Source organism: Bos javanicus, chromosome 4 (genome assembly GCF_032452875.1).
Source record: "Bos javanicus breed banteng chromosome 4, ARS-OSU_banteng_1.0, whole genome shotgun sequence".
NCBI classification, from domain to species: Eukaryota; Metazoa; Chordata; class Mammalia; order Artiodactyla; family Bovidae; genus Bos; species Bos javanicus.
This window is the reverse complement of record NC_083871.1, coordinates 5,434,615-5,459,470: the sequence shown is the minus strand read 5'-3', so window position 1 is coordinate 5,459,470 and position 24,856 is coordinate 5,434,615. Positions and strand designations below refer to the sequence as shown.

General features: G+C 46.8%; 1 protein-coding gene across 4 annotated transcripts in view; it reads right to left on the bottom strand.

The window, feature by feature from the left end:
- The window catches only part of COBL (cordon-bleu WH2 repeat protein), a 304,124-nt gene that overhangs the window by 73,703 nt on the left and 205,565 nt on the right, over positions 1 to 24,856 (bottom strand). For 2 of the 4 annotated variants that reach the window (XM_061413309.1, XM_061413308.1), the window contains 2 exons: positions 13,816 to 13,954; positions 10,687 to 10,866 (listed from right to left, as the gene is read on the bottom strand). In XM_061413309.1, the coding sequence (XP_061269293.1) occupies positions 10,687 to 10,866; positions 13,816 to 13,954 (319 nt within the window). The remainder of the gene's footprint in view (positions 1 to 10,686; positions 10,867 to 13,815; positions 13,955 to 24,856) is intronic. The other 2 variants (XM_061413311.1, XM_061413310.1) reach the window with 1 other exon arrangement.

The following is a 24,856-nucleotide window of genomic DNA, read 5'->3' as shown; positions in this document are numbered from 1 at the left end:
GGGATGGAACCTGGGTCTCCTGTATTGCATGCAGATTCTTCACCATCTAAGCCACAGGGAAGCCCTCAGTTATAACATATATGTATCTATTTTTCAGATTGTTTTCCCTTATAGGTTATTACAAAATACTGAGTACAGTTAGCTCCCCATGCTATGTAGGAGGTCCCTGTTGGTTATGTATTTTATTTATAGTGCTGTGTACATGTTAATGTTAAACTCCTAATTTGTACCTCCCCCCTTCCCCTTTGGGAACCCCAAATTTGTTTTCTATGTCTGTGGGTCTATTTCTGTTTTGTATGTAAGTTCATGAGTATCATCCACTTCCTTCCAGTCTCTCTCTGTGTCAGTTGTTCAAAGGACCTATTGATCTAACACACCCAATTCTGTCCCCTGGAAAAGTTACATCAGCAGCACTCACTGCTGTCTTTGAGGTCTAATAAAATGATTTGGATTTGATCAGAAACCTGAAAGTCCTTGCAGGCAGAGACAGTGACCAGCTGGTAGGCAAAAACCAATTTTTTTACCTCCTGGAAAGAAGTCTTAGTTGCTTTCAGAACTCCAGTGGAAAAATAGATAACATTGCAAAGCAATGCCCTCAACTGCAGATCAATCAATCAAACCTTGATAATGCTGATGCTAAGCAGGGCTCAAGCATGAATTCAGAAAATACTGATTGATTTACTGGGCTGGAGAAAGGTCATCAATGGCATGTGCCTGCTGACCACTGTTTTCAAGGATGAAACTTCTGGGTCTTGCTATTTTCCCCAGTGAGAGACTGACCGTCTGATGAAGGGCCATTGCATGGAGAATCTTTAAGGCCCTGAAGGCCTCAAGGCTTAGGGATTAAAACAGAATGGCTGTGCCTAAACTCCAGCATCTCACAAAAAATCTGTAAGACAACATTTCAGAAGACCACTGTCAGTAAGAAAATGGTAGGCTTATAATTCCTACTCACTTTTTAACTAATCAAATACAATAATGGTATTAAATAAGAATGTTGAACCATTCTTAAAAAATCAAGCTGTCTGTTTCTTACTTCCAGGAAGAACTTAAATTTATGTGAACCCAGAAAGAAGTTCTCATAACTCTTGGCATTGAAAAGTTGTTTTTTACAACCAAACTGAACTTGCTGCTGCTGCTGCTAAGTCGCTTCAGTCGTGTCCGCCTCTGTGCAACCCCATAGAGGGCAGCCCGCCAGGCTCCCCGTCCCTGGGATTCTCCAGGCAAGAACACTGGAGTGGGTTGCCGTTTCCTTCTCCAGTGCACCAAAGTGAAAAGTGAAAGGGAAGCCGCTCACTCGTGTCCGACTCTTAGCGACCCCATGGACTGCAGCCCACCAGGCTCCTCTGCCCATGGGAGTTTCCAGGCAAGGGTACTGGAGTGGGTTGCCATTGCCTTCTCCGAACCTGAACTTAGGCAGCAAATTAAACTTCTGAGAGACACAGACACCTGTTTGATTGTGTCAACTCACAGCTTGAGCAGTGACTTAGACAATCAAAGATAATGTTGCCATCCATTTTCTTAGCTAAATTATTTTACTTCTTTTCAGCATTCCTATTTATATTTGTTGTTGCTTTGTGGTGGGAGGCTGATAAATGGCTAGTCACCAGCTCTCTTCTGGAAAAAGGAAAAGGGACAGACAGAACAATAAGGTTGCACTGCTATAAAGAATTTGTAAGTGATAATAAAGACTGCAACAGTCTTTGTTGTAAATTGTATATGACCAATTGATACACACAGTACTTTTATTATTTTTTGCCAAATTATTTTACCTATGGCCAGCTTATTATTACCTTTGACAAACACATGTAGTTTTGACACCAGTGTGGATTAATCATTTTATGTTAAGGAGTAAGATGAACATGAAACCATGAAGAACTTGGCTTCTTCGTCCATCAGGTGAATGACTTTGCTGAGTTGAATAATGGTTTTTGAAAAATGGGAGAATCATTTTTCAGTATTTTTTTTGGGGGGGGCTACTTTTCACAATGCATTGGCTTGATATGCTTTTATAATTAATCTGCTCTATTAACATTACCCAGGGTTACACTGTATGCCTGGACAATTACCAGACAATAAATCAGTCCTGACACAGAACCTCTGCCAATGTCCATGGTGTAAATGCTCCTTCCTTGGTTGATTTCCAGGTCTTATCAGTCACTGAATGTGGTGTTGGGAAGATGTATGCTGTCATATAGCATTTTCACTATCATATTATTAAATCATATTGATTCAACGTACATAACCTCAAGAATACAGAAATAGTAAAACATTAGTAAAATAATTAGAAAGTGCTGAGTTTTTAATATGTACCTTTGTTTTTAATAGTATTCATTTGCAAGCTTACATATTTTACTTTTAATAATTGCTTTATTTGACAACAGGCTTCCCTAGTAGCTCAGCTGGTAAAAAATCTGCCTGCAGTACAGGAGACACTGGTTCAACCCCTGGGTTGGGAAGATCCCCTGAAGAAGGGAAAGGCTACCCAACTCTAGTATTCTGGCCTGGAGAATTCCACACACTGTATAGTCCATGGGGTCGCAAAGAGTCAGACACGATTGAGCGACTTTCACTTTCACTTATTTAACAACTGGCTTGCAAAACTTTTAAAATTTCAACAATCTGCTCTCACCAGCTAGATGGCATAACCTAGGCTGAGTGGACACCTGGGCTTCCCTGAGTTGTCACTAAGTTCTTCAATTGTTTAAGACAGCGACATAGCTTCGAAATAAAGTGCCCAAAGACAATTAGCCAAAGGAAATAATTTCACAGGGTTTTCTTTTTTTTAAACACTGCATAACTCTATCATGATTCTTATTGCTTTGCTCCTAAGTAGCACTCAGTCTAGTTCATATTGGATAGATGTAATGCTTTTCAAGGTTCCATAATAACAGGTTACAATTTCCACCCATTTTTAAAATATATTGTGAGCAGGGACAGACTCTGCTCCCACAGTTGCCAACTTCCTTCCTTTGATGAGAAGGTCACTTGCTCACCACCCAGTTCCTGTCTCCCTGGACGCTGTGCCCTTTCCCATGGCAGCAGGAGCAGCGGTGTGACGGGTCCTTTTGCCACAGGAAGGAAGCAGCCAGTACACACAAGAAGGGCAAGAGTGCTCTGCTGGGCTTGCTCTGAATCCCACCCCCACCCCCCAACCCTGTAGGGTTTCAAGGGTGCTTCCATGACAAACAAGATTCCCAGAATTGTGTCAGCTGTGTGTGTGTGTGTGTGTGCTGAGTCGCTCAGCTGTGTCTGACTCTTTGCAACCATTGTGGATGGTAGCCCACCAGGCTTCTCTGTTCATGGGATTTTCCTGGCGGAGAACACTGGGGTGGGTTTGCGGTTACCTCCTCCAGGGGATCTTCCTGACCCAGGGACTGAAGCTGCATCTCCTTTGTCTCTGTATCGCAGGCAAATTCTTTACTGCTGAGTACCTGGGAAGCCCACTGTGTCATGAGCTGTAGAATTAACTGCTTTGTCTGGAAACAGGCTGAGTGTTTAATGTTGTTTCCAATTGTAGAGCAAGACGCTAGGTCACTTTGAAGATGACTGGCCCCCGCATAGGGAGACCGTCAGTGAAGTTCCTGTCCTGTCCTGTGTACTCTGAGCTCAGGCCAGCTCTTCTCTGAGCTAGAGAAGCTCTCATCTGGAAGCATGGGGATCTGCTGACAGCTATTCTGCCAGAAAACCACACAGCCGGACCCAAAACACTTCTAGATTTTCAGATCTGCTGAGTCACACAGCCAACAATGCAAGTTCTTGTTATTATTATTAATTTCACATTGAGCAAACTCAAATCTTCTATTGAAAATACTTTATTTCTCTCATTTTATTCCCTTAATTCAGAATTTCCCAAAGTTCTTTAAAATGGAATACTTGTTCACAAATTGAAAAATGATTAGCTTGAAACATCACAATGGTTGTCATGGTGGTGCTTGAACCTATAAATCATTTAGAACAGGAGACAATGGCTCCCTTTTCCCTCTATGTCTTTAAAATCCTTTGCCAATTATCTTAGAAATGGATACCCAAGGAAAGGCTGATTTCCTCCAGCCTGGTGTAGGAAAATGTATAACAATCATTGGACAGTAAAATTTTAAAAATATAAAACAAACTGAGGATCTGTAAATCAAATGTAAAACAAATTGAGCTCTCTATGCATTGATTTCTAAAATCCCCAGGGTCTTGTCACTGAAACAAGTGTCTACTAACTTGTTAATAACTTAATCATAACAAATACTGCAGATTTCTTAAATAAAGAATTCAGTGCAGCTAGTGGATAAACTCCACCAGCATGATCCACAATGAAGGTTCAACTAAAACTGAAGTCAGAGAGTGAGCTGGTTAGTGATGGGCAGAAATCCATGTGCACAGCTATACTGGTTTAGACATGCATATGAAGCACCAATGCACGTGATTAGATATCCAAAGGTTAATATGAAAGCTTATTAATAAGAAATGAAAAGATTAAAGTGTACAGGCCAAGGAACTTCTATTTCCTGTTGCTACATTTCTGCAAGGGAAGTTCAAACACATCACCAAAACCCTACTTGCGATGACCTTTGTGCCACAAGGCTGAGATCGTTCTCCTCCACGTATGCACCAGCATTCAACCCCTCAGACCCCACAGGCTGGCCTGACCAGGGTGCCGGGGAGAGGGTGACAGCTCGGACCAGGCCAGGGGACCCGCAATCCTGCACCAAGTGATGCAGAGGCCAAGTCCACGCAGCTTCACATTTGCTCTGACCTACTTTGACGAGGCTGCGTTTTGTTTACCCTAAGTTAAATTCACCATGGAAGACTTACTGATGCTTCTTGCAGCAGAAAGTGACTTTAAATGAGATATAGGATTCCAAAGATTGACGGGTTGAACACACGACTCCGCTCACTCTGTTCTATTCTCTCCTTAGCTTCTAAGACTATCAGGAAACTGAACCCTTTCGTCTCTGGGCTCTAGGAGCACGCATGCTGACGCCAGGAGCATTTCTTGTCATCCCTTTGGTTTGTAAAAGTAGGAATGAGAAATGGAGCTGGGTGTCAGCCCTGAACTGGCCAGTCCCGCACTGAGCCTGTCCCTGGAGGGGACAGTGCCCTGGTGACTTCTGCCTTCCAGGTGTGTGGCCACACTTCTTGGACTCATGTACCTGTCTTCACCCCTGGCACCTAGTCTTCCCTCTGCACCTGCTGCTCTCCAGATGCAAGAAGGAAATCACAGGCTGCATCCCACATGTGGTGAACACTGTTGGTTGTGGAAGCAGTATGCATTCTCCACACTTCCCAGTGAGCAGAATGCCTGTGCTGACCAGCAGCTCCACACACCCAGGGAAAGCTGACTCCCATCCCGGCAGTCAGGATGCATTTGACTCCTCTTCTGGGATTCCATTCTCACCAGGGACTAGGTCAGCCCTGGACCCAACCTTGGTCTACCAGACACGAGAGAAACTCTGCAACTGGCCATTTCTGGAAAGGCTTCCTTTTCCTATGAAATTACTAGGAAAATGGTCTCTTCCCCTCTTCTGAGAATTGTGGCATCTGGATGGGATGCAGGGAATGGCCATGGTGCCCTGGCCAGCTTGAGGAGGAAGCCCACCTCAGAGATGACTAGGGAGATCCTTGATGGCAACTCTGGGCCTCAGGTTCAGCCCTGAAGTGTGTCCTCCTGGGACTCCTGTTCCACGAGGTGAGAGATTTTTACCTGAGCAGGCTTAAGACAGGAGTTTTGCAACCTGTATTAGTTATCTACTGCCATGGATCAAATGACCTCAAAATGTAGAGGCTTCAAAGCATAAGAATCTATCCCATAGTCTGTGTGGGTATGGAATCTGGGCATGGCTCTGCCATGTGCCTCTGACTCCGGGTCTCACAGGCTGTAATCAAGGTGTGGACCAGGGCTGTGGTCTCACCTGCAGGCTCGACTGGGGAGCCTGTGTGAGCCTGTTGCTTGGCAGCTGTGCAGGACTCAGCTCTCAGGTCAGTGGGTGAAGGGCCTCAGTTCCCCACTGGGTGTTAGCTGAAGGCTCCCTGTGCCCTTGCCATGGGGTCGCGCTGTAGAGAAGATCCCAATGTGCCAGCCGGCTTCCCTTGGGGTGAGCACATGAGAGGCTCCAGATGGAAGCCAGAGACTGTCTGCACCCAATCTCAGAGGCGACAGGTGACTCCACTGCGGCCACATTCTACTCGTTAGATGGGAGTCCATGTTCAAGAGGAGGGGCTACACAGGGGGTGAACACTTGAGGTGGGGGCATCGAGGGCTTCCTGACAGCTGGGCCAGACAGGAGACTGCTGAGGAACGGGGGCCCTGGCTGGGATGCTGACGGCTGCTACAAGCCCCACGTCTCCACACCTTGCCTGCATGTGAGGCCCTGCTGACACTGTGGAGAGCATCCACAGACAGACCTCAGGGCTGGGGCTGGACGCCCTTTAAGACCGCGACAGCCTCCAAGCAGCTCCAGCTAGTGGAGCAGCACACACTGACCTCGGTAGCAAGTATGGTGAGAAAAGGACGAGCAGCTGGAGGATGACGGGGAGGGGCAGCCGTGCTGAAGACAGGCTCCCAGGATGGGGCAGGGCCAGCAGAGGCCCACCCTGCTGGCAAGGGCCTGAGTGCAGGGAGCACTCCGATCAATCTGGCATCCAGGCGGGCCCCCAGCAGTTGAAGGACCAGTCACTTACAGGAGGCCTCTTAGAATCAGACACACACACTAGGTACAGTGACTTTCTGACTACAAACCAATTTCGATTCCAAAAGAGCCCAAAGAAAGAAAGTGAGGTCGCTCAGTTGTGTCCAACTCTCTGCAACCCCATGGACTGTAGCCTACCAACTTTCTCCATCCATGAGATTTTCCAGGCAAGAGTACCAGAGTGGGTTGCCATTTCCTTCCCCAGGGGGGTCTCCCCAACCCAGGGATCGAACCTGGGTCTCCCGCATTGTGGGCAGACGCTTTACCCTCTGAGCCACCAGGGAAGTTTCAAAGAAAAGCGCAGGAGCCCCAGGTAAGCGTGGCACTCGGCTAGCACACACCTCCTTTAGTGAGCCTTTGTTCTGGGTCAGCATGATCTTAATAGCCACGGGCCAAGTGCTGCTCAAAGTTTAAGCATCACAATGGGAAGGAAGGTCTGTCCCTGCTCAGGGCCTGGGGCCCAGGGGTTGCTCACATCAGCTGGCAGAAGGCCAGGGATGGACGGGAGGCTTGGGAGCAGTGACAGGAACACCAGTAAAGGCGTGAGGACAGCAACCAAGACCAGGGACAGGGAGATGGCTTGCACAGAAGGCTCTGGAGCAGGCGAGATCACAGTTGAGGGTGTGGTGCAGAGGACCTATTTCGTATCTTCTCACTTCCCAGGTGGTGCTGGTGCTGAGGAATTTGCCTGCCAGTGCAGGAGGCACAAGAGACTGGGGTTTGATCCCTGAGTCGGTAAGCTCCCCTGGAGAAGAAAATGGCAACCCACTCCAATATTCTTGCCTAGAGGATCCCATGGAGAGAAGAGCCTGGCAGGCTACAGCACATGGGGTCTCAAAAAGTCAGGCACGACTGAGCGCACACGCATGCACACTCTCTACCACCTTCTCACATCTGCCTGAAAAGCCATTGTTATTGATTCGCCGCTACTTAACTCTGTCCATCCTATCTTTGGTTGTGCTGACTGGTTTTCAAGAAAACATACTTCACTTCTTTGTAACAACCTAGGTGGAGACACCAACCAGGGTACAGATCACAAAGAAGGTGCACAGCAGAAGAGGTCTGGAGGGAGCTTCCAGCACAGCAGGAGCAAAGTGCAGGGAGTGGCCAGCAGAGACTGAAGGTCAAAGACACCTAATGTCGGCTGCTGGACCTGGGAGACTGGGGCCAGTGGCAAAGCTGCTTCAGGCTCAGCTTCCTCCTCACTGGCTTTCCCCAGACAGCACAGAGCGAGATCTCACCTGGCCTCCAGGTGGTCAGGTCTTGTTTGCACCACAGACACATTGTTTCTCAGAGAGAACACAGGTCTAACATTGAACTCAGGAGGAAACACACCAGCGTGTGTGGCTGGCATCCGAACGTCCCTACTGAGCTCCCACGACTATAAATAAGTGGACGTCTAAGGAGAGCACAGGTGAGGTGTGTGTGCCGACAGGGTAAAATCACACCCAGTACGTTATGTGCCAACAACCCACGGTGCCCTGGAGACAGGCTAAGAGCAGTACCCAGATTTCAGCATGATGTAAGAAAATCAAACAAATGATAACAAAGGATTCTTTTTCTTTCACTTATTAAAAGACCTGAACCAAAGCCGGTGAATTGCTTTCTCCCTGGCTGAGTGGTCGATTCCAGTTTTTCACACTGTAAACAATGCTCAGCAGAGTCCTGCTAATTAGGTAAGTAAATGCTTCAAAGTGGATGCCTTAACTCCCGGGGCACCCACGGCTGGTGGTGGTGGGGCAGGAGGCAGGGCCGGGGCCGAAGGCGCAGGGCTCTGGGTGGTCCTAGCATGAATGGGCCCTTCTCTCTGCACCCCCTGTGGCTCTATGCTCTCTTCCTGGCATCTCTGTGAGCGTGTCTGAGAGGACGAGCAAGAGGGAGGGCAGGGGAAGTCCCCTGGACACGCATGTGGGGAGACTAAGGTGTGCAACTGACCCAGGACTGAGAAGGGGATGGGGCCTCCAGACGGGAACACAAGGGACCTTCCCTTCTGTCTGGTGCGGGTCCAACCTCTGCACAGACCTTTGTCTCAAAGGCTCCCAAGGGTGGGTGGAGTGTGGCTCCTCAGCACTGGAGGGACGCAGGAACAAACTCTTCTCCAGGATGATGCAGCTTTTAACAAGCTGGGGACTTGGTCATCCAGTGGTTAGAACTCCGTCCTGGAAATGCCCAGGCACAGGTTCAACCCTGGGCGGAGAACTACGATCCCACCTGCCATGTGGCACGGCCAAAACAAAAGAAAAGCAGCTGCTAAATCTTGTCCCATGTGCCTGGCAGATGCCACACATGCCAACACCACCCTCAAACCCAGGCAGGCTGGAGGAGACTGAGGTCTGAAGGCTGACAGAAGTCAGGTGTACGCCTGGCTCTCCCACCCAGTGTGCGCCCCCGGGCGGTGGCCCCTCCTCGCTGCCAGGGGCCCCGCTCTCCACCCAGTCCTTCCTCCCACTGGCTCCCCAGGGAGGACAATCCATGGAGGTAAGGATGGCAGCCACAAGAGCAGCCACTGAAAGCTTGGGCCCTGGCATGCGGAGCTTCAAACCCACCCTCTTCAGGGATGAAACAGCCCTGGAGCTGTCCAAGCCTCGGTTGTCATCTTTCTGACTCATCTGTCTAATCCTCCATTTTTGAATCCCCTACAAACTTCATTTGCATTTGGAAGTAGGTCCAATGTCAAGATGATCAAACGTATTTTGAGGATGAAAAAGAAGTCTTTTGTGAAAAGAGATAAAATGAATCAGGATTATTTTGCCTAGAGAAAGTTGGTAAGTAATTCAACAATTATCTTCTCTACCCAGAAGCTGGCAGGGAGCTAGCTGTCATTTCCAAGGAAGATAGAAAAAGATCAAGTGGTTGGATGGTGGAAAAGGATGAACTTCCTAAGCAGAGGGCTGCAGAGCTCATGTGGGACATAGGCATCAGCTGCTCCCCGGGTGGAATGCACAGAGGCATTATGCTGTTGGGAAAATGCAACCCTGGAGGGTACCTGGTTTATAAATACGCATCCTGTATAGCTCAGGAGCCCTGAAGTAGGGACACACACAGGCTCAATATATGGACGATGCCCTCTGTGTGTGTGTGTGTGTTACTGATGCTTAGTCACTAAGTCACACCTGACTCTTTGCAACCCCATGGACTGCAGCCCACCAGGCTCCTCTGGTCATGGGATTTCCCAGGCAAGAATACTGGAAGTGGGTTGCCATCTCCTTCTCCAGGGGATCTTCCTGACCCAGGGATCAAACCTGCGTCTCCTGCATTGGCAGGTGGATTCTTTACCACTGAGCCACCAGGAAATCCTGTACGTATGTGTAGGTATATATAAAGAACTTAGGCCTGTCTGGAAGCAGGGATGCTCTACATGGTGTTTGTTAAAATTCAAAAGAAATCCCAGGAAACAAGAAAGGATGATCTCAGACGAGGTGTGACAGGAAGCAGAAACAAAACCAGCCTTCGATTCTGGCTGTTGCTAGACTCAAATCAAGCTGGTCCCCTCCTGGGGCCTCAGCCTCCCCTTCTTTAGGACTAATGTTTGGCCACTGGGTTCACAGACTCTAATGGGTAAGTCCTCGTCATCTCTGGAGCACAGCCCCCTGCCCACCGGCATTCACAGCCGGCCGCAGCGGGCTCACCACCACGACCGGTGTGACCGCATCATCGCTGTGCTACGCTGACCTGGCCACTGGCGAGCATTCTGAGGCCGGTTCCAACTCGAGGAACATTTCTCTGCTCCCGGCTGGCTGCCTCGGCCCACAGGATACAGTTTTGGCTGAACTCTAACCGCGCTCTGAATGATTAATGGGTTAAATAATGTTACACGGGTGCCTGCCGGGCATCCAAGGTGCGTTCACTGTTAACCAGACACACTGCGTCGAGCCTTTAGCAAGGAAAGCAGGAGGGGAGAGACACACACATCCCCAGGCAAGAACGGAAAGTCTGGAAACCCAGCCCTGACACCAGAGACGGCAGAGACGAGGTGTCGACACGGAGGAAAGCAAGAGGCACGTACGTGCGGGGGCTGGCCTTGGGCTGGAGGCCTCGGGAGCAGCGCCTTCCCCGGGAGCGCCAAGAGGAGGCTCGGCCGCGTCCGCGGCAGGAGGCGGGTAGGGTGGGGGCGGGGGCAGCACTAGCTGGGGGGGGGCCCGAGCGGCGCCTCGGGGGGGCTTCTGTGGCACCTGCCGTCCGACACCTACATGGAATCAACAGGAGTCACTTCAGAAGGTGAAGCCACCGCTCTCCGCCTCCCACAGAAGGCACGTCACCAGCACTTAACCCACACCAAGGACAAACTCACGGCCCCAAACATACACACAGCCGCACCGGACCCAGCCACGCCCCGCACCCGACCCAGCCACACCCACACCGGACCCAGCCACACCCCGCACCAGATCCAGCCACACCCACACCGGACCCAGCCACGCCCCGCACCGGATCCAGCCACACCCACACCGGACCCAGTCACACCCGGTACAGGATCCAGACATTCTTGGCACCAAATGGAGCCACACCCCGCACCAAATCCAACCTCTCACACGATTCAATTATTTTATATACGTGTTCCATCCTTGGGTCTCTTTGAAAATACCTGCCCAGTTACCATTTGTTTTTGGAAGGCACAGTATTTTCAAATTCTGGACCTGTAACTATTATTAAAACTCCGTAAACAGTTCTGTCAAGTTAAAAGGAACTCCTTTTCTTCACAATAGTCTTTTTCCGCTTCACAGGTGGTTTTTTTTTTTTTTTTGGCTTATTCTTGTTGCTTATATTTATCATCTATTATAGATTCGATAATCCCCTAATTTTGTTTCCCTCTTTAAGCTCATTTACACTATCAATCTCTTTGTTTGTGGTAATAGCTTTCAAACGTTGTCTCAAAAAGGGTCCTTGGCTGGACAAAGTGGGGTCCCTCACTCCTGTCTATCTCTCAGACCATCAGAGCAACCCTCTTTCATCTATTCACATTGGGGATTTATTTACAATTTGCTATGAAAATGATCTGCTAATAAAATTTTTGAAAGTCAATGACTTGACACATGATATGAGTTACTAGTGTCATAAGTTGTGCTCATTATACTCATCTTAAAAATAGTTTCTTCAAGCTCTAACGTTTAGACTCTTCTAGTAACTAATAGAGTCTATACTTCATGCTCTTTATCAGACTATGAATAAAAATACTAAGAGACTTCATTTCTTCATCAAGGGATATATCCATTTGTTCCTTCTCTTGGTTATAGTTCTTTAGACACAGAAAAATGTTAATTTTCCTATATCTACATATCATTTCCTCTCTCAAAGTGCAAATGAGCTAAGGCAGTCTGCATGGGTGTGGTTCTCCTGGCTCACAGGTAAGGACCTGACAGATAAAACAGCACCAACCCCAAGGCAGGTAGACGAAGAGGCTCTCCACTAGGAGGCTTGGTCTTGTTTACCCAGAAATTTGGGTCAAGACCCAAATCCAGCCAGCTGCAATACTCCTTTAGCACAAGTACCAAACATTTAAAACATTTTGATCTCTAGGGATCTGATACAAAAAGCTCAGCATATTCTGTTGTGGTTTGGACTACTTTTAAAGCATTATCTTTTAACCTAAAGCCAAGATTTTGGCTAAAAGTTCTGCTTGCAATGCCAGTATTGTACTTTTAATTCATGGGGATTTCTGATGGTGACGGAAATCTGCCTTGAAATGGCCAAGACCCCTGACCTCAAAAATTATTCCAAGTTATTATCTGGAGGAAAGGAACTTCTGGCCTCCTCCGCAATCTTCACAAACAAGTTTGTGGACCAGAGAGAGACTCATGCCCAGTTACTACCATCCACACCTCTTTGTAGAGGGAATTATCATCCTAGTTTTCACTTTAAAATCCCATCTCCCTTCTCCTGTGATCCCCTTGGGTACCAGCAGCCCAACCCATGCCAGAATCTCTAAGCTCATCAGAGTTGGGCCTCGGTCTTTCAAGGTTCCATCAGGAGGCCCTTCCTGGGGCTGAAATGGGCTGGTCTGACCAGGAGGTTTGCAGGACTCAACACATCCACACTACACTTAGCATGGATGCCTCTAAGAATTTCAACAGGGAACTCTCAATCTGAGTTCATCATCCATTTATGAAAAGAGTGAGGAGGCGGCTTGGAAGGCAGAATAGGGGTCTCATTGTTAAGAGAAAAAGAAAACAGGATTAGCTGAAGGAGCTATTGATCCTTTAAATTGGATAGCTTTTCCTTTGGGAAAGAGGATGCACTGACCTGAAATACAGGCTACGGCTCCTTAGAAAAGCCGATTCCCACGCTGTGAAATGCTAAGACGTTAAAAGCAAGGTACTAACCAGGGGAAAATGCTGACGAACAGCCAAGTAAGCTCTCACAGAAGTTTTAGGGACCAACAGTGAGACACTGCATCCTTGGGCATCTTTTCCCTTTGGGGGCTGCAGCCATGAGGTCAAAGGCAGACCACGAGGGTGCCCAGGAGACTGAACGGCACCCCTGAAACGAGGCTGAGGCACTTGTCAGAGGCTTATCTTGGTCCCTCCGTAAATGAAATAACAAACAGTGATTTTAGAATAAAACTGGCTAGCCCTGGCTCATGGACCTAGGGATGGGAGTAGGATATTATGATCTAATAGGTCTTTCTGCTCACACATATTATAATTGCACCCTTTTAAACTATACTATGATTGCACACACTTTAACTTGGGTTCCCTTTTTCTCTAGGATTATCATACATGAAAGCTGTAGAACTGGTGCGCTCAAAAAATAACTAAGCTGTTGTCACCTGATCTATAAATCCCCTGGGTTGAAAGTCTTTCACACCGTCATCCGTGGGCTCCATCCTTGGACTCATCGCCTTCTACAAGCAGACACCGACTCCCAGCCACACACACAGGCTCCCCATCAAGCGCCCCCTCCGGAGCCTCCTCAATCACCCTCACCTTTCCCCACTGGCCCACCTTCTAAATGCCTGCACCACCCCCAGAAAACGCCTGCAGGGTATTACATGACTCACGACTGTTTATTTCCAGACTTTCTTTCTTTAGCCTAAATATTCTTCGGGTTAATGCCATCCCAGAGGAGGCCACTGCAGGGGTGAGGAGCAGTGCTAAGATGCAGGCCAAGCACCCAGAGGCGTGCAGACATGGTCACTCACCCGTCCTGCCCTTCCTGCCCTCCTCCCTGTCCTCCGTGCGGGGGGGCACCAGCGGGCTGGGTGGTGGGGGCTGTGGTGGAGGGGGAGCCGGTGCCCGCCTCTTCTTCTTCTGTAAGTCAATCTGCGACCCCAGAGACATCTGCAAAGCACAAAGAAGGACAAAGGGGGTCAGTGTGAGGGTGGCCGTGTACGTGGAGGAGCTGGCCAGAGTGATGGGCACCCCGAGGAGGGCTGGCAGGTTGCCAGTCCCCTCACTGGATTTCCTGTGTGGGCAATGGAGGCAGGGGTGTGAGGACTGCCTGTGTTGCCCAGGAGTGGCCCTGTGGGGGTCCAGGGATGTTCAGAGATGCCCCCAAGACTGCTAGGTGGCAAAGGGCAGAAGCTCTGCCCTATATTTCCCAGGGCCTGCAGGCAAATTGGAAGATTTGGAAATCTCCTCTCAGCATCAATATGAAAAAGGGGATCCTCAGCTCTCATATGTGTGTGCTCGGTCGCTCAGTCGTGTCTGACTCTTTGTGACCCCATGGGCTGAAGTCCACCAGGCCTGTCGGTCCATGGGATTCTCCATGCTTTTGTACAGCCACTGCTGAACGTGTGCATAAAGAACACTTCATCACACGTGAGGATGTGCACAGAGTTCCTGCACTGGGGGGCGGACAGAAGCCTCGGGCTCCAAATCCAGGGACACCCAGTCCTTCGAGGGCTCATCCTGGGAGGGGTGCAGCCAACACCACCCGCTGGGCTTCCCGTCCTGCTCTTGGAGCCGGGTGTTTTAACCCAAGCAGGCTCCCAGAGGACAGGGCACGTGGCTCTGCTTCCCAGGGAAGGCAACCTCCTCTTCTGGGCCAGACCTGGTGCTCCAAGTATGTGAGTAGAATGTGTGTGTGTGTGTGTGTGTGTGTGTGTGTGTGTGCTCCCCAGGTGGCTCAGTGGTAGAGAATCCGCCTGCAGTGCAGGAGTTCCCTGGGTCGGGAAGATCCCCTGGAATAGGAAATGGCAACCCACTCTAATACTCTTGCCTGGAGAATTCCATGGACAGAAGCGCCTGGTGGGCCACAGTCCATGGGGCTGCAGAAGGGTCGGATGTGAGTGAGTAACTAAATAAGTGTGTGCATGTGTATGCATGTGTGTAGTGTGTGTATGTGTGTGTAGCATGAGTGTGTATGAGTGTGTGAAGTATGTGTGTGTAGCATGTCTGTCTGTAAAAATCTACAACTTCATCAGTAATACATATCTCAATTTTTTTTTTAATTATAAAAGGAGGAAAGAAAAATCCTTTAATTGACATTCAGATTAACTGCTAACAGTTGGCAAACATTTTTCTGGGCTTTCTGCTTTCTTTTAAAAGTCATATTTTTTCTATCATTCTATCACAATATATTATAACCACATCCTATAACTTTCAAACTCTTTATGAAAAACATGGCCATAAAAAGGCAAACAGTTCCACAAAGCTTAGTCAAACCTGCCCACTCTAGTAGCAGCCACTTCAAACTCTCTTTCACTTAGCATTTATCCTGTTTTTCTAAATAATAAGCTTATTCTGCTATTTCTGGATTTTCCCCATGTTAGATTTTGGCTTCCTACCCCAGAAGTTCTCAGACACAGGCACATGCAGACCCATAATGCCTGTCCCACCCCCTGCCCCACATGCACGCGCGTGCACACACACACACACACACACACACTTTTCCTCCCAAATCTTCAAAAAAATTTAGAGCACAAGAATCAAATTAACATTCACTATTTAGTTAACCATATAGAGTTATAGTAGATATAATTATGAAAACAGATGTTTTCTTCAAGAGCAAGTTTCTCTAACCAAGACATATAAAGTGTATATTGACTATACTTTCTTTCTAGGTGAACTTTTGTTTTCTCTAAACTTGATAACTGATTTGTCTTCTAACTTTTTTCTTTTTGCTGTCTCCTGGTTATCTGTTTATCCAGATATTTTATCCTTTGTCCCCTGGATCCCATGCCTTTTAAAATTTCACTTCATTTTAGCAGGGCAAGGTGACTATCAGCTGAGACAAGAAGGATGTGGTGTGAATTTTTGAGATCTTGAAAATCTAAGAATGTCTGCGTTCTGCTACACTGAGCCATCCGCATGGTGCCTGTGGGGTCTCTGATGGTAAGAAATCTCTCAGGATGCTCAGCACTCACCCCATCCCCTCCTGGCCTGCAACCCTGCGGTGAGGACACCCCACCCAGGCTGGTTGTCCGTCTTCTTTCCTGCCGCAGGCTTGGGCGTCCCCTCACTCCTTAGGTCATCCTAAGGCATGCCTGGGGTGAAACTGCTCTTTACGCTCTGCTGGGGCATCCACGGACTCTAGAGGTCTGTACATCCTGTGATTCTGTAGAATGTTCTTGTGCCATTTCTCAGAGATTTTTTTCTTTTCTCTGTTTTCTCTTTTCTTTAAGGATTCCAATTACTCGAACACTGTGATTTCTAAATCAATTTCCTAACTTTTCTTGAGTATTCTTCCTTTTTAATTGAAACAAAGCTGACTTACAATGTGCTAATTTCTGCTGTTCAGCTAATTGAGTCTGTTTCTGTTTGTAAATAGGTTCATTTGTGTTGTATTTGAATATTCTTGACTAATTAAAGAAACATTTTTACCCTCTCTCTTAGAAACCTCCTTTATTTCATTATCCAACTCTTTCGGCTTTTAAGTTTTCGGTTACTATATTTTTAACCTCCAAGCACTCTTTTTTGTTGTATTTTTTTGAAATACGTTCATGTCTTGTTTCCTGGATACACTCTCTTTTCTCTCTGAGGCTGTTAATTTGTATCTTTAAAAACACGTCTTTCTACTGAGCTATATAAAAGAATGAAATGATGCCATTTGCATCAACATGGATGGACTTAGAGATTATCATATTAAGTGAAGTAAGACAGAGAAAGATAGATACCATGTAATATCACTTACATGTGGAATCTAAAATGTGATACAGATGAATTTATTTACAAAATAGAAACAGACTCTCAGATAAAGAAAGCAAACTTATGGTTACCAAAGGGGAAAAGTGGTGGGAAGCGATAAATTAGGAGGTTGGGATTGACATATACACACTACTATGCCTTGGGAGGAAAGTTATGACCAACCTAGATAGCATATTAAAAAGCAGAGACATTACTTTGCCAACAAAGGTCTGTCTAGTCAAGGCTATGGTTTTTCCTGTGGTCATGTATGGATGTGAGAGTTGGACTGTGAAGAAGGCTGAGCACCGAAGAATTGATGCTTTTGAACTGTGGTGTTGGAGAAGACTCTTGAGAGTCCCTTGGACTGCAAGGAGATCCAACCAGTCCATTCTGAAGGAGATCAGCCCTGGGATTTCTTTGGAAGGAATGATGCTAAAGCTGAAACTCCAGTACTTTGGCCACCTTATGCGAAGAGTTGACTCATTGGAAAAGACTCTGATGCTGGGAGGGATTGGGGGCAGGAGGAGAAGGGGATGACAGAGGATGAGATGGCTAGATGGCACCACTGACTTGATGGACGTGAGTCTGAGTAAACTCTGGGAGTTGGTGATGGACAGGGAGGCCTGGCATGCTGTGATTCATGGGGTCACAAAGAGTCGGACACGACTGAGCGACTGATCTGATCTGATCTGATGCACAAACCAGATAATCAACAAGGACCTGCTGTTTAGCACAGGGAACTCAATATCTTGTAACAATCTATAATAGAAGAGAATCTGAAAGAGATAGATAGATGTATAACTGAATCACTTTGCTGTATACCTGAAACTGACACAGCATTGTTAATCAACTATACTTCAATAAAAACTCTTTATATTCATTTTCTTCTGGTATGTGTGTGTGTGTGTGCATGTGTGCCAGTCACTTAGTCCTGTATGCTCTTTGTGACCCCATGGACTGTAGCCCACCAGGCTCCTCTGTCCATGGGGATTCTCCAGGCAAGAATACTGGAGTGGGTTGCCATTTCCTTCTCCAGGGGATCTTCCTGACCCAGGGATCGAACCTGGGTCTCCTGCCTTACAGGCCAACTGAGCTACGAGGGAAGCCCTTAGCCAACTGCTCCTAAATAAGTGTGTTTTTGTGGATAGGGTCTGTGAACATTCATGAGCTTTCCTGGAGTTTTCTGGTCAGAAACCCGCTTGGCTCACTGGGGTGATCCCCAGCTGTGCATCTCTTTAGGACACTCTCTGAAGCTTCCCAGGTGGTGCTAGTGGTAAAGAACCTGCCTGCCAATGCAGGAACTCTAAGAGATGCAAGTGTGGATTCCATCCGCCACAGTCCATTCAATTCACCCCCTCTGTCTTTGGTAGAATATGAAGACTGTGATTTCAGTGATGACAAATTAAACTTCCTAGCAGTCCTTTATCTTCCCCACGTGCCCTTTTCTTCTCCTTTTACTGAGTTTTGGATACATTCCTTGACTATAACCTCTGAGGTAAGGAACACATAAGACTGGAGGAAAAGCAGATTCAAAAAGTGATTTCCCAAATTTAAGAAACTCATCACATGGTTACCTCCCAAACTCAGGATAAATTCACCAAGACTCTTTCAAATAAATGGCTGTCAAAGTTTTCCACTGTTCTATCAGTGTCTATTGGAGAAGGCAATGGCACCCCACTCCAGTACTCTTGCCTGGAAAATCCCACGGACGGAGGAGCCTGGTGGGCTGCAGTCCATGGGGTCGCTAGGAGTCGGACATGACTGAGCAACTTCACTTTCACTTTTCACTTTCATGCACTGGAGAAGGAAATGGCAACCCACTCCAGTATTCTTGCCTGAAGAATCCCAGGGACAGGGGAGCCTGGTGGGCTGCCGTCTCTGGGGTCGCACAGAGACACGACTGAAGCGACTTAGCAGCAGCAGCAGCATCAGTGTCTATACATTGTTAATGTCCCTAGTTTTCCTGGGGTCTGGTTGCCCGTGGGGTGTGTGAGCTGGATCCTCAGGAGACCCTGAGCAGGGGAGGCCCTGGTCTGAGGTGGTCACCTGCTCTCACCACCAGCACCATCATAATCCTGCCTCCATCTTCATCGAGCTGCAGGCGATGACAATGCTGAAAGGCAGAGAGCCTTGGCTCTGGTTCCTGGATTTCTTCCTTTGGGACTGACAGTCATCCATTCATTAATCAGGATTGCTCAAACACTATGGATGGGCCTGCCTGTGTGATTTTCTGGTCCACATTCCTCCATCTCTTCTTAAAAGATGACGAGAGATTTTGTTTAATGTCAGTTGTTCACTTGTTCTTTCCATTAATTCACCAGCTATTGCTAGTTCCTTGTTCTGTGACTGCAAGGACAGTGACTTCAAAGGATTCATGGGAATGACAGAGTTCCTGACCTCCTACTGATGCCCACCATGAGTGAAGGAGAGAGAATTCTGTAACATGACATGATCTTCTTCTGGCTGGAAATGCTGCCGAGAGCTGCAATTTGGGGCTGACTTGGGACACAGTATCCTCTGTGAGTTCACGCTGGTTGATCAGTGCCTGCTAAGCTCCCACTGACGTCTGTATAATGACGACGTGTTCCAGATTCTGCTGAGCGCCGGCATCAAGTGGGAGATAATTAGAAAAACGAATCAGGAAAGCGATTCTGGCTCAGTAGCTTGGAAAAGCAATTTTTCCCCGTTGAAAGAAAGTTCTGGCTCACTCCTCGTTACAAGATTTGGAGAAGCATCAAACTCCTCGAGCCTTTGCCAAGATGGCCCAGCTTTGGCCCCAGTTGCCCTTCTCCTGGATAGAAGCACAGCCCCTCAACAACGGCTGAAGACCATGCGTTTTCCGGGCACACGGCTACTTCTGATCAATTAAGGTAATGCCTTTGCAAAGTGTCTGGCAAGGTCTGAGACTCCAACCAAGACAAGATCTAATGGGCAAACTTCTCTCTCTTTTTTTTTTTCTGGAGCTTTTGTTATTTCAAGGTGTTTAAACAAAAGTACTAGATTGGCCAAAAAGTTTGTTTAGGTGTTTAAAACCCAATATATACAGCCTCATAGAAAATACCTTTAACACTGGCAGCAATGAGACTTTATTAACATTTACTAAGGGTGCCAATGCATATCATAAAACTGCCTCAGAGGCCCCCAGGGGCAGGTAATTTCACTATCTCTGTTTTATAAAAGAAGAAACTAAAGCTTGTAAAAGATTGCTTGCCCAAGGTCAGACAGCTCACAAGTGGGCAGAGTTGAGATTTGATTTTGGTTTAAACCATTTTCCTCAGGTCTGGAAGATAGGACTCTGAGAGTTTTGAGTGGAAATATCTATTCCTGTTACCTCATCCATCCATCATTCCAAGCATGTGTGCTTGGAACCAGTAAGCTCCACGCTGGGCACTGGGCACATGCAAGTGAAAGAAGGAATCCAGGAGCATCTTTTTCCTGTTGAATCCACAGCTCCAGGGGGCTTGGCTGTGCCCAGCTGGGTCCTTCCTTCCTTGCCTTTTTTCAAGCTGTTCTTTCTGCCTAGAACGTCCTTCCTTTCCCAGCACTTACATCTGCCGCTGCTGAAATCTTCCTCACTCCTTAAGGCCACTTCTCAGGAAGACCCCTGATGTCCTCAGGTGACAGTTAGTCAACCCCTCTTCCTGCCCAGATGCAGGAGCAGAACATCTCTCAGAGGTCAGCCCTTAGCTCCCCTCCCTGGGTTCTAGCCATCTGCGGCCATGCTTGCTCCCTTGAGTCCTGTTTGCCTTTGAGTTCTCTATAGTAAAGGGTGTGATTTATCAGTCTCTGAATTGCCACAATTTCTTGCTTCTTGCCTTTGCACTTCAGGAATCAAATGTTTATTTGAATATAAGAAAGAATGAAGTAGGAATTTTTTATATAAATGGAGCATATTATAGAAGGAATTTATGAGAGCCTGCAAGTATAACACAGCCCTGGCCTCGTATTCTCATTTCTCTTTCATTCAAAATGTGAATACTCTATTGTTTTTACTTTGACAAATGAAGACTATATATAATCACTAAAAATATTTCAAATAATAGAGGGGCATATAACATGCTAAGTGAAAATCCTCACCTCTACCCCTAAAAGACAACCTCTATTAAATTGATGTGTTTCTCCTTAGCCTGCTTTCTGTGTATCTACATATATGAATATTTACTAAAATGAGAACACACTCTCAGAAGGAAAACTGCTTTTTTCACCTGTGATACTGCCCACTGCTGGGTAGGAAATCTCTCTGACGTCCTGAGGAGGGGATGGGTCCACCCCTGCAGGAACCACACGTGTGTGTACCTATCCTCAAGGTTTGGCATTTCGATTTTTCCAACAACTATTTCGAATACATTTGCAAAGAGACTCCTCACATATTTAATCTGTTTCCATTTTGTTCTCTTCTAATACAGCTCCATAAACTCACTGGCTCACAGGCAATGCAATTTTCAAATGAACTGAAATCGGAATCTCAAAGTGATATGAATGCTCCAGTGTTCACTGCAGCATTGTTCACAATAGCCAGGATGTGGAAGTGACCTAAATGTCCATCGACATGAACAGGTAAAGAAACTGTAGTCCCTTCGTACAATGAAAGAGCACTCAGTCATGAAGACAGAGGACATTCTTCAACATGTGACAATACAGATAAGCCCCGAAGACACTGTGCTACATGAAATAAGCCAGACCTGGGAAGCCAAATACTGCACGATTCTACTCACACAGAGGTCTAATACACTAGGCAAATTTACAGAATCAAAGGGTAAAATGGTGGTTGCCAGAGGCTGGGGAAGGGAGGCAGGGAGTCACTAACCAGTAGGCATTTCAGTCAAGCAAGGTGGGTGAGCTCCAGGTGTCTGTTGCACAACCCTGCACGCAGAATCGAGGGGGACGCATGGTACACGCCACGGTTTAAGGGGGTGAGTCTCATATCAAGGGTTCTAAGCACAATAAAATGAAATTCAAGACAAAACAGGAGACACATTGCTCAACAGACCTTCACAAAGGCTTTATTATAGTTTGCCGCTAAGTCGCTTCAGTCATGTCCGACTCTGTGCAACCCCATAGACGGCAGCCCACCAGGCTCCCCCATCCCTGGGATTCTCCAGGCAAGAACACTGGAGTGGGTTGTCATTTCCTTCTCCAATGCATGAAAGTGAAAAGTCAAAGTGAAGTCCCTCAGTTGTGTCTGACTCTGTGCGACTCCATAGACGGCAGCCCACCAGGCTCCCCGTCCCTAGGATTCTCCAGGCAAGAATACTGGAGTGGTATTATAGCTTACACACTCACTAACGCTCCACTTTCTCCCCACCCCACTCAACAACAGAACCAAGATAACCATTCAGGTTTTTATCAGAGTCAATGAAAAGTACCCTAATTACTTTTTAGATCTACATTCTTTAAATGCTAGGGTTAGCATTTTTTAATGATTACTCTTTACTTGTGCGTGTGAGAAAGAGAACGTTCATATCCAGTAAGCTGTTTTCTCCCTACTGTGGTGTCATCCTTATCTTAGTATCAACCCTCTAAATGACATAAATGTTGTGAATATCTTCCCTAGCTTCTTATGGTATTTTAATTTTCTGTGTTTTTTATACATTTTTTGGAATATAAAAGTTATTTAATTCAACCTGTCAAGTCTCCCCACCTCCTTTTTCTAACCCAGGGTCATACTAAGAAAGGGATTCTTGATTTCAAATGTTTAAAATTCTTATTACTTTAATGTAGTTTCCTGGTATACTTTTTCATAGTTTTTATTAAATCAATCTAGACTTAATCTTATTATGTGCTCTACATTTCTCCCAAAGTGATGAAATGAGCTTACAACACAAATGACAACTATTTTATAAATCTGCAGGCTCCTATATTATCATCAAACAAAACCCAGTAATAGCACACATTAGAATCTGAAAACCTGATGTTGTGACTGATGTTTCCTTTCCCCTCTGAAGCATCTTATCCAGGGAAAATCTGGCCTGCTGGAAACCTCACCTTTTTAGAACCAAGCAGAAACTGGCTGCCAGCTCATGTCTGTGATCAGTAACAGGAGGCTCCTGCCCTGCCACACCTGCCAGGCTCCTGCCAAGCTTGGTCTAAACAATAATCACTTTGCCAACAAAGGTCCGTCTAGTCAAAGCTGTGGTTTTTCTGGTAGTCATGCATAGATGTGAGAGTTGGACCATAAAGAAGGCTGAGCACCAAAGAATTGATGCTTTTGAAGAGTCCCTTAGACAGTAAGGAGATCAAACCAGTCAATCCTTAAGGAAATCAACCCTGAATGTTCATTGGAAGGACTGATGCTGAAGTTGAAGCTCCAATACTTTGGCTATTTGATGGGAAGAGCTGACTCATTGGAAAAGACTCTAATGCTGGGAAAGATTGAGGGCAGGAGAAGGGGGCAATGGAGGATGAGATGGTTGGATGGATGGCGTGACCAACTCAATGGACATGAGTTTGAGCAAACTCCAGGAGATAGTGAAGAACAGGGGAGCCTGGGATGCTGCAGTCCATGGGATTGCAAAGAGTTAGACACAAATTAGCTACTGAACAAAAACAAACAATAAATCCAGAGCTTCCTGGGAAGAGTCAGTGTGACATCCGAGAATTCTGAAAAACTAGTGATGCGTCTAGAAAGATTTCCCTTGGAACTGCTTAAAAAAGATCTGAACACAACAGATTTTTACTTTAAGGGATAAATCCTCAGTCATCTAGGGCAGCAGTTCCTAACCTTTTTGGTATTAGGGAGCAGTTTTACGGAAGACAAGTTTTCCACGGATGGGAGTGGGGAAGGTTTCAGGATGATTCAGTCACATTATGCTTATTGTGCGCTTAATTCCTATTATTATTACATTAGCCCCACCTCAGACCATTAAGCATTAGATCTCGGAGGCTGGGGACCCGCATTCTAAGGTACTTATTTCTTGATCATATTCTCATTCTCCAGGGACACCAGGATGCCAACATTAGGGTATAATGAGGTTGCTCTCATTTAAAATTTCAATGACTGCTTCTGTATTGATTATTCTGTATAATTTTCCTCTAAATACACTTGTGCTTTTTAAGAGGATGATCACAAGGATTTGAACAAGAACAGCATAGGAAAATATATCAGCAAGAGGAGAGCGTAGCATGGTGGTCATGCTTGGACCCTGGAGGTAGAAAGCAGGATTAGAGTTTTGCTTCCACTGTGAGGTAAGCTGCTTAATTTCTCTGTGCCTCAACTTCTCCACTTGTAAAACAGGGATGAAAATATTTATTGTTTCTTTAGTGCCTGGGAGGATTAAATATGTTAATATCATGAAAAGCACAGAGAATGCCATCCTCACTGATGGGTAGTTTCTACTAAGACCTTTCACCTCCTGACCCTTCTCATCGCCCCCCGAGCCAATGGCGGACAGCGCAGTACGACAGGGAGCCCTGGAGGTCACCTGCAGAATCACACCTGGAAGGACCCCAGTCTTGGTTCCAGCTCCTACAAGGAATCAGGCTCCTCAGAGAATGTGGTTAGGTATCCTAGTTAGGTTTCGAGGGCTACGTGTGCTGATAGTACCTCTTGCAGAAAAGTGAGGCCACCCTGGGAGCTGTGAGTCACACAGAACCTACGCCAGCTGCCATGCTCACTCAGACACTACTTTCTCTGTGACTTGCTCTTTGCTCTTCAATGGAACAACAGTAGCGCCCACCTCACGGGGCACCATAAGGCATCACATACGTATCACGCGAGTGCTCAGAAATGTCCCCAGCTGCCAGAAATGCTGTTAGGAAGTGATGTATATGTGTTTGCTAAAGAAACAGGAAATAAACCAAAGGACACCACAGAACACAAAATTCTAGAGCGGGAACTCCAGCTCTTTGATTTCACAGGTGAGGACACAGAGGACCAGAAGCTGAATTTGAGACCAATCCCACCTGACTCACCTTGAGTGGTGAGTCAATGAAAGAGAGCGTTGATGACCCCAGCTTACGTGCTGAGAGGAAGATGCTGCACTCAGGGTTCCTGTGCATCCCCGCTGCCCTGTGTAATCATCAAAACAAGCCGATGGAGTGAACATCTGTCTCATTGTCCATTAAAGGGAAGTGAGTTTAGAGGGCCTCGGTCACCTGCTGAAGGCCACAGAGCTG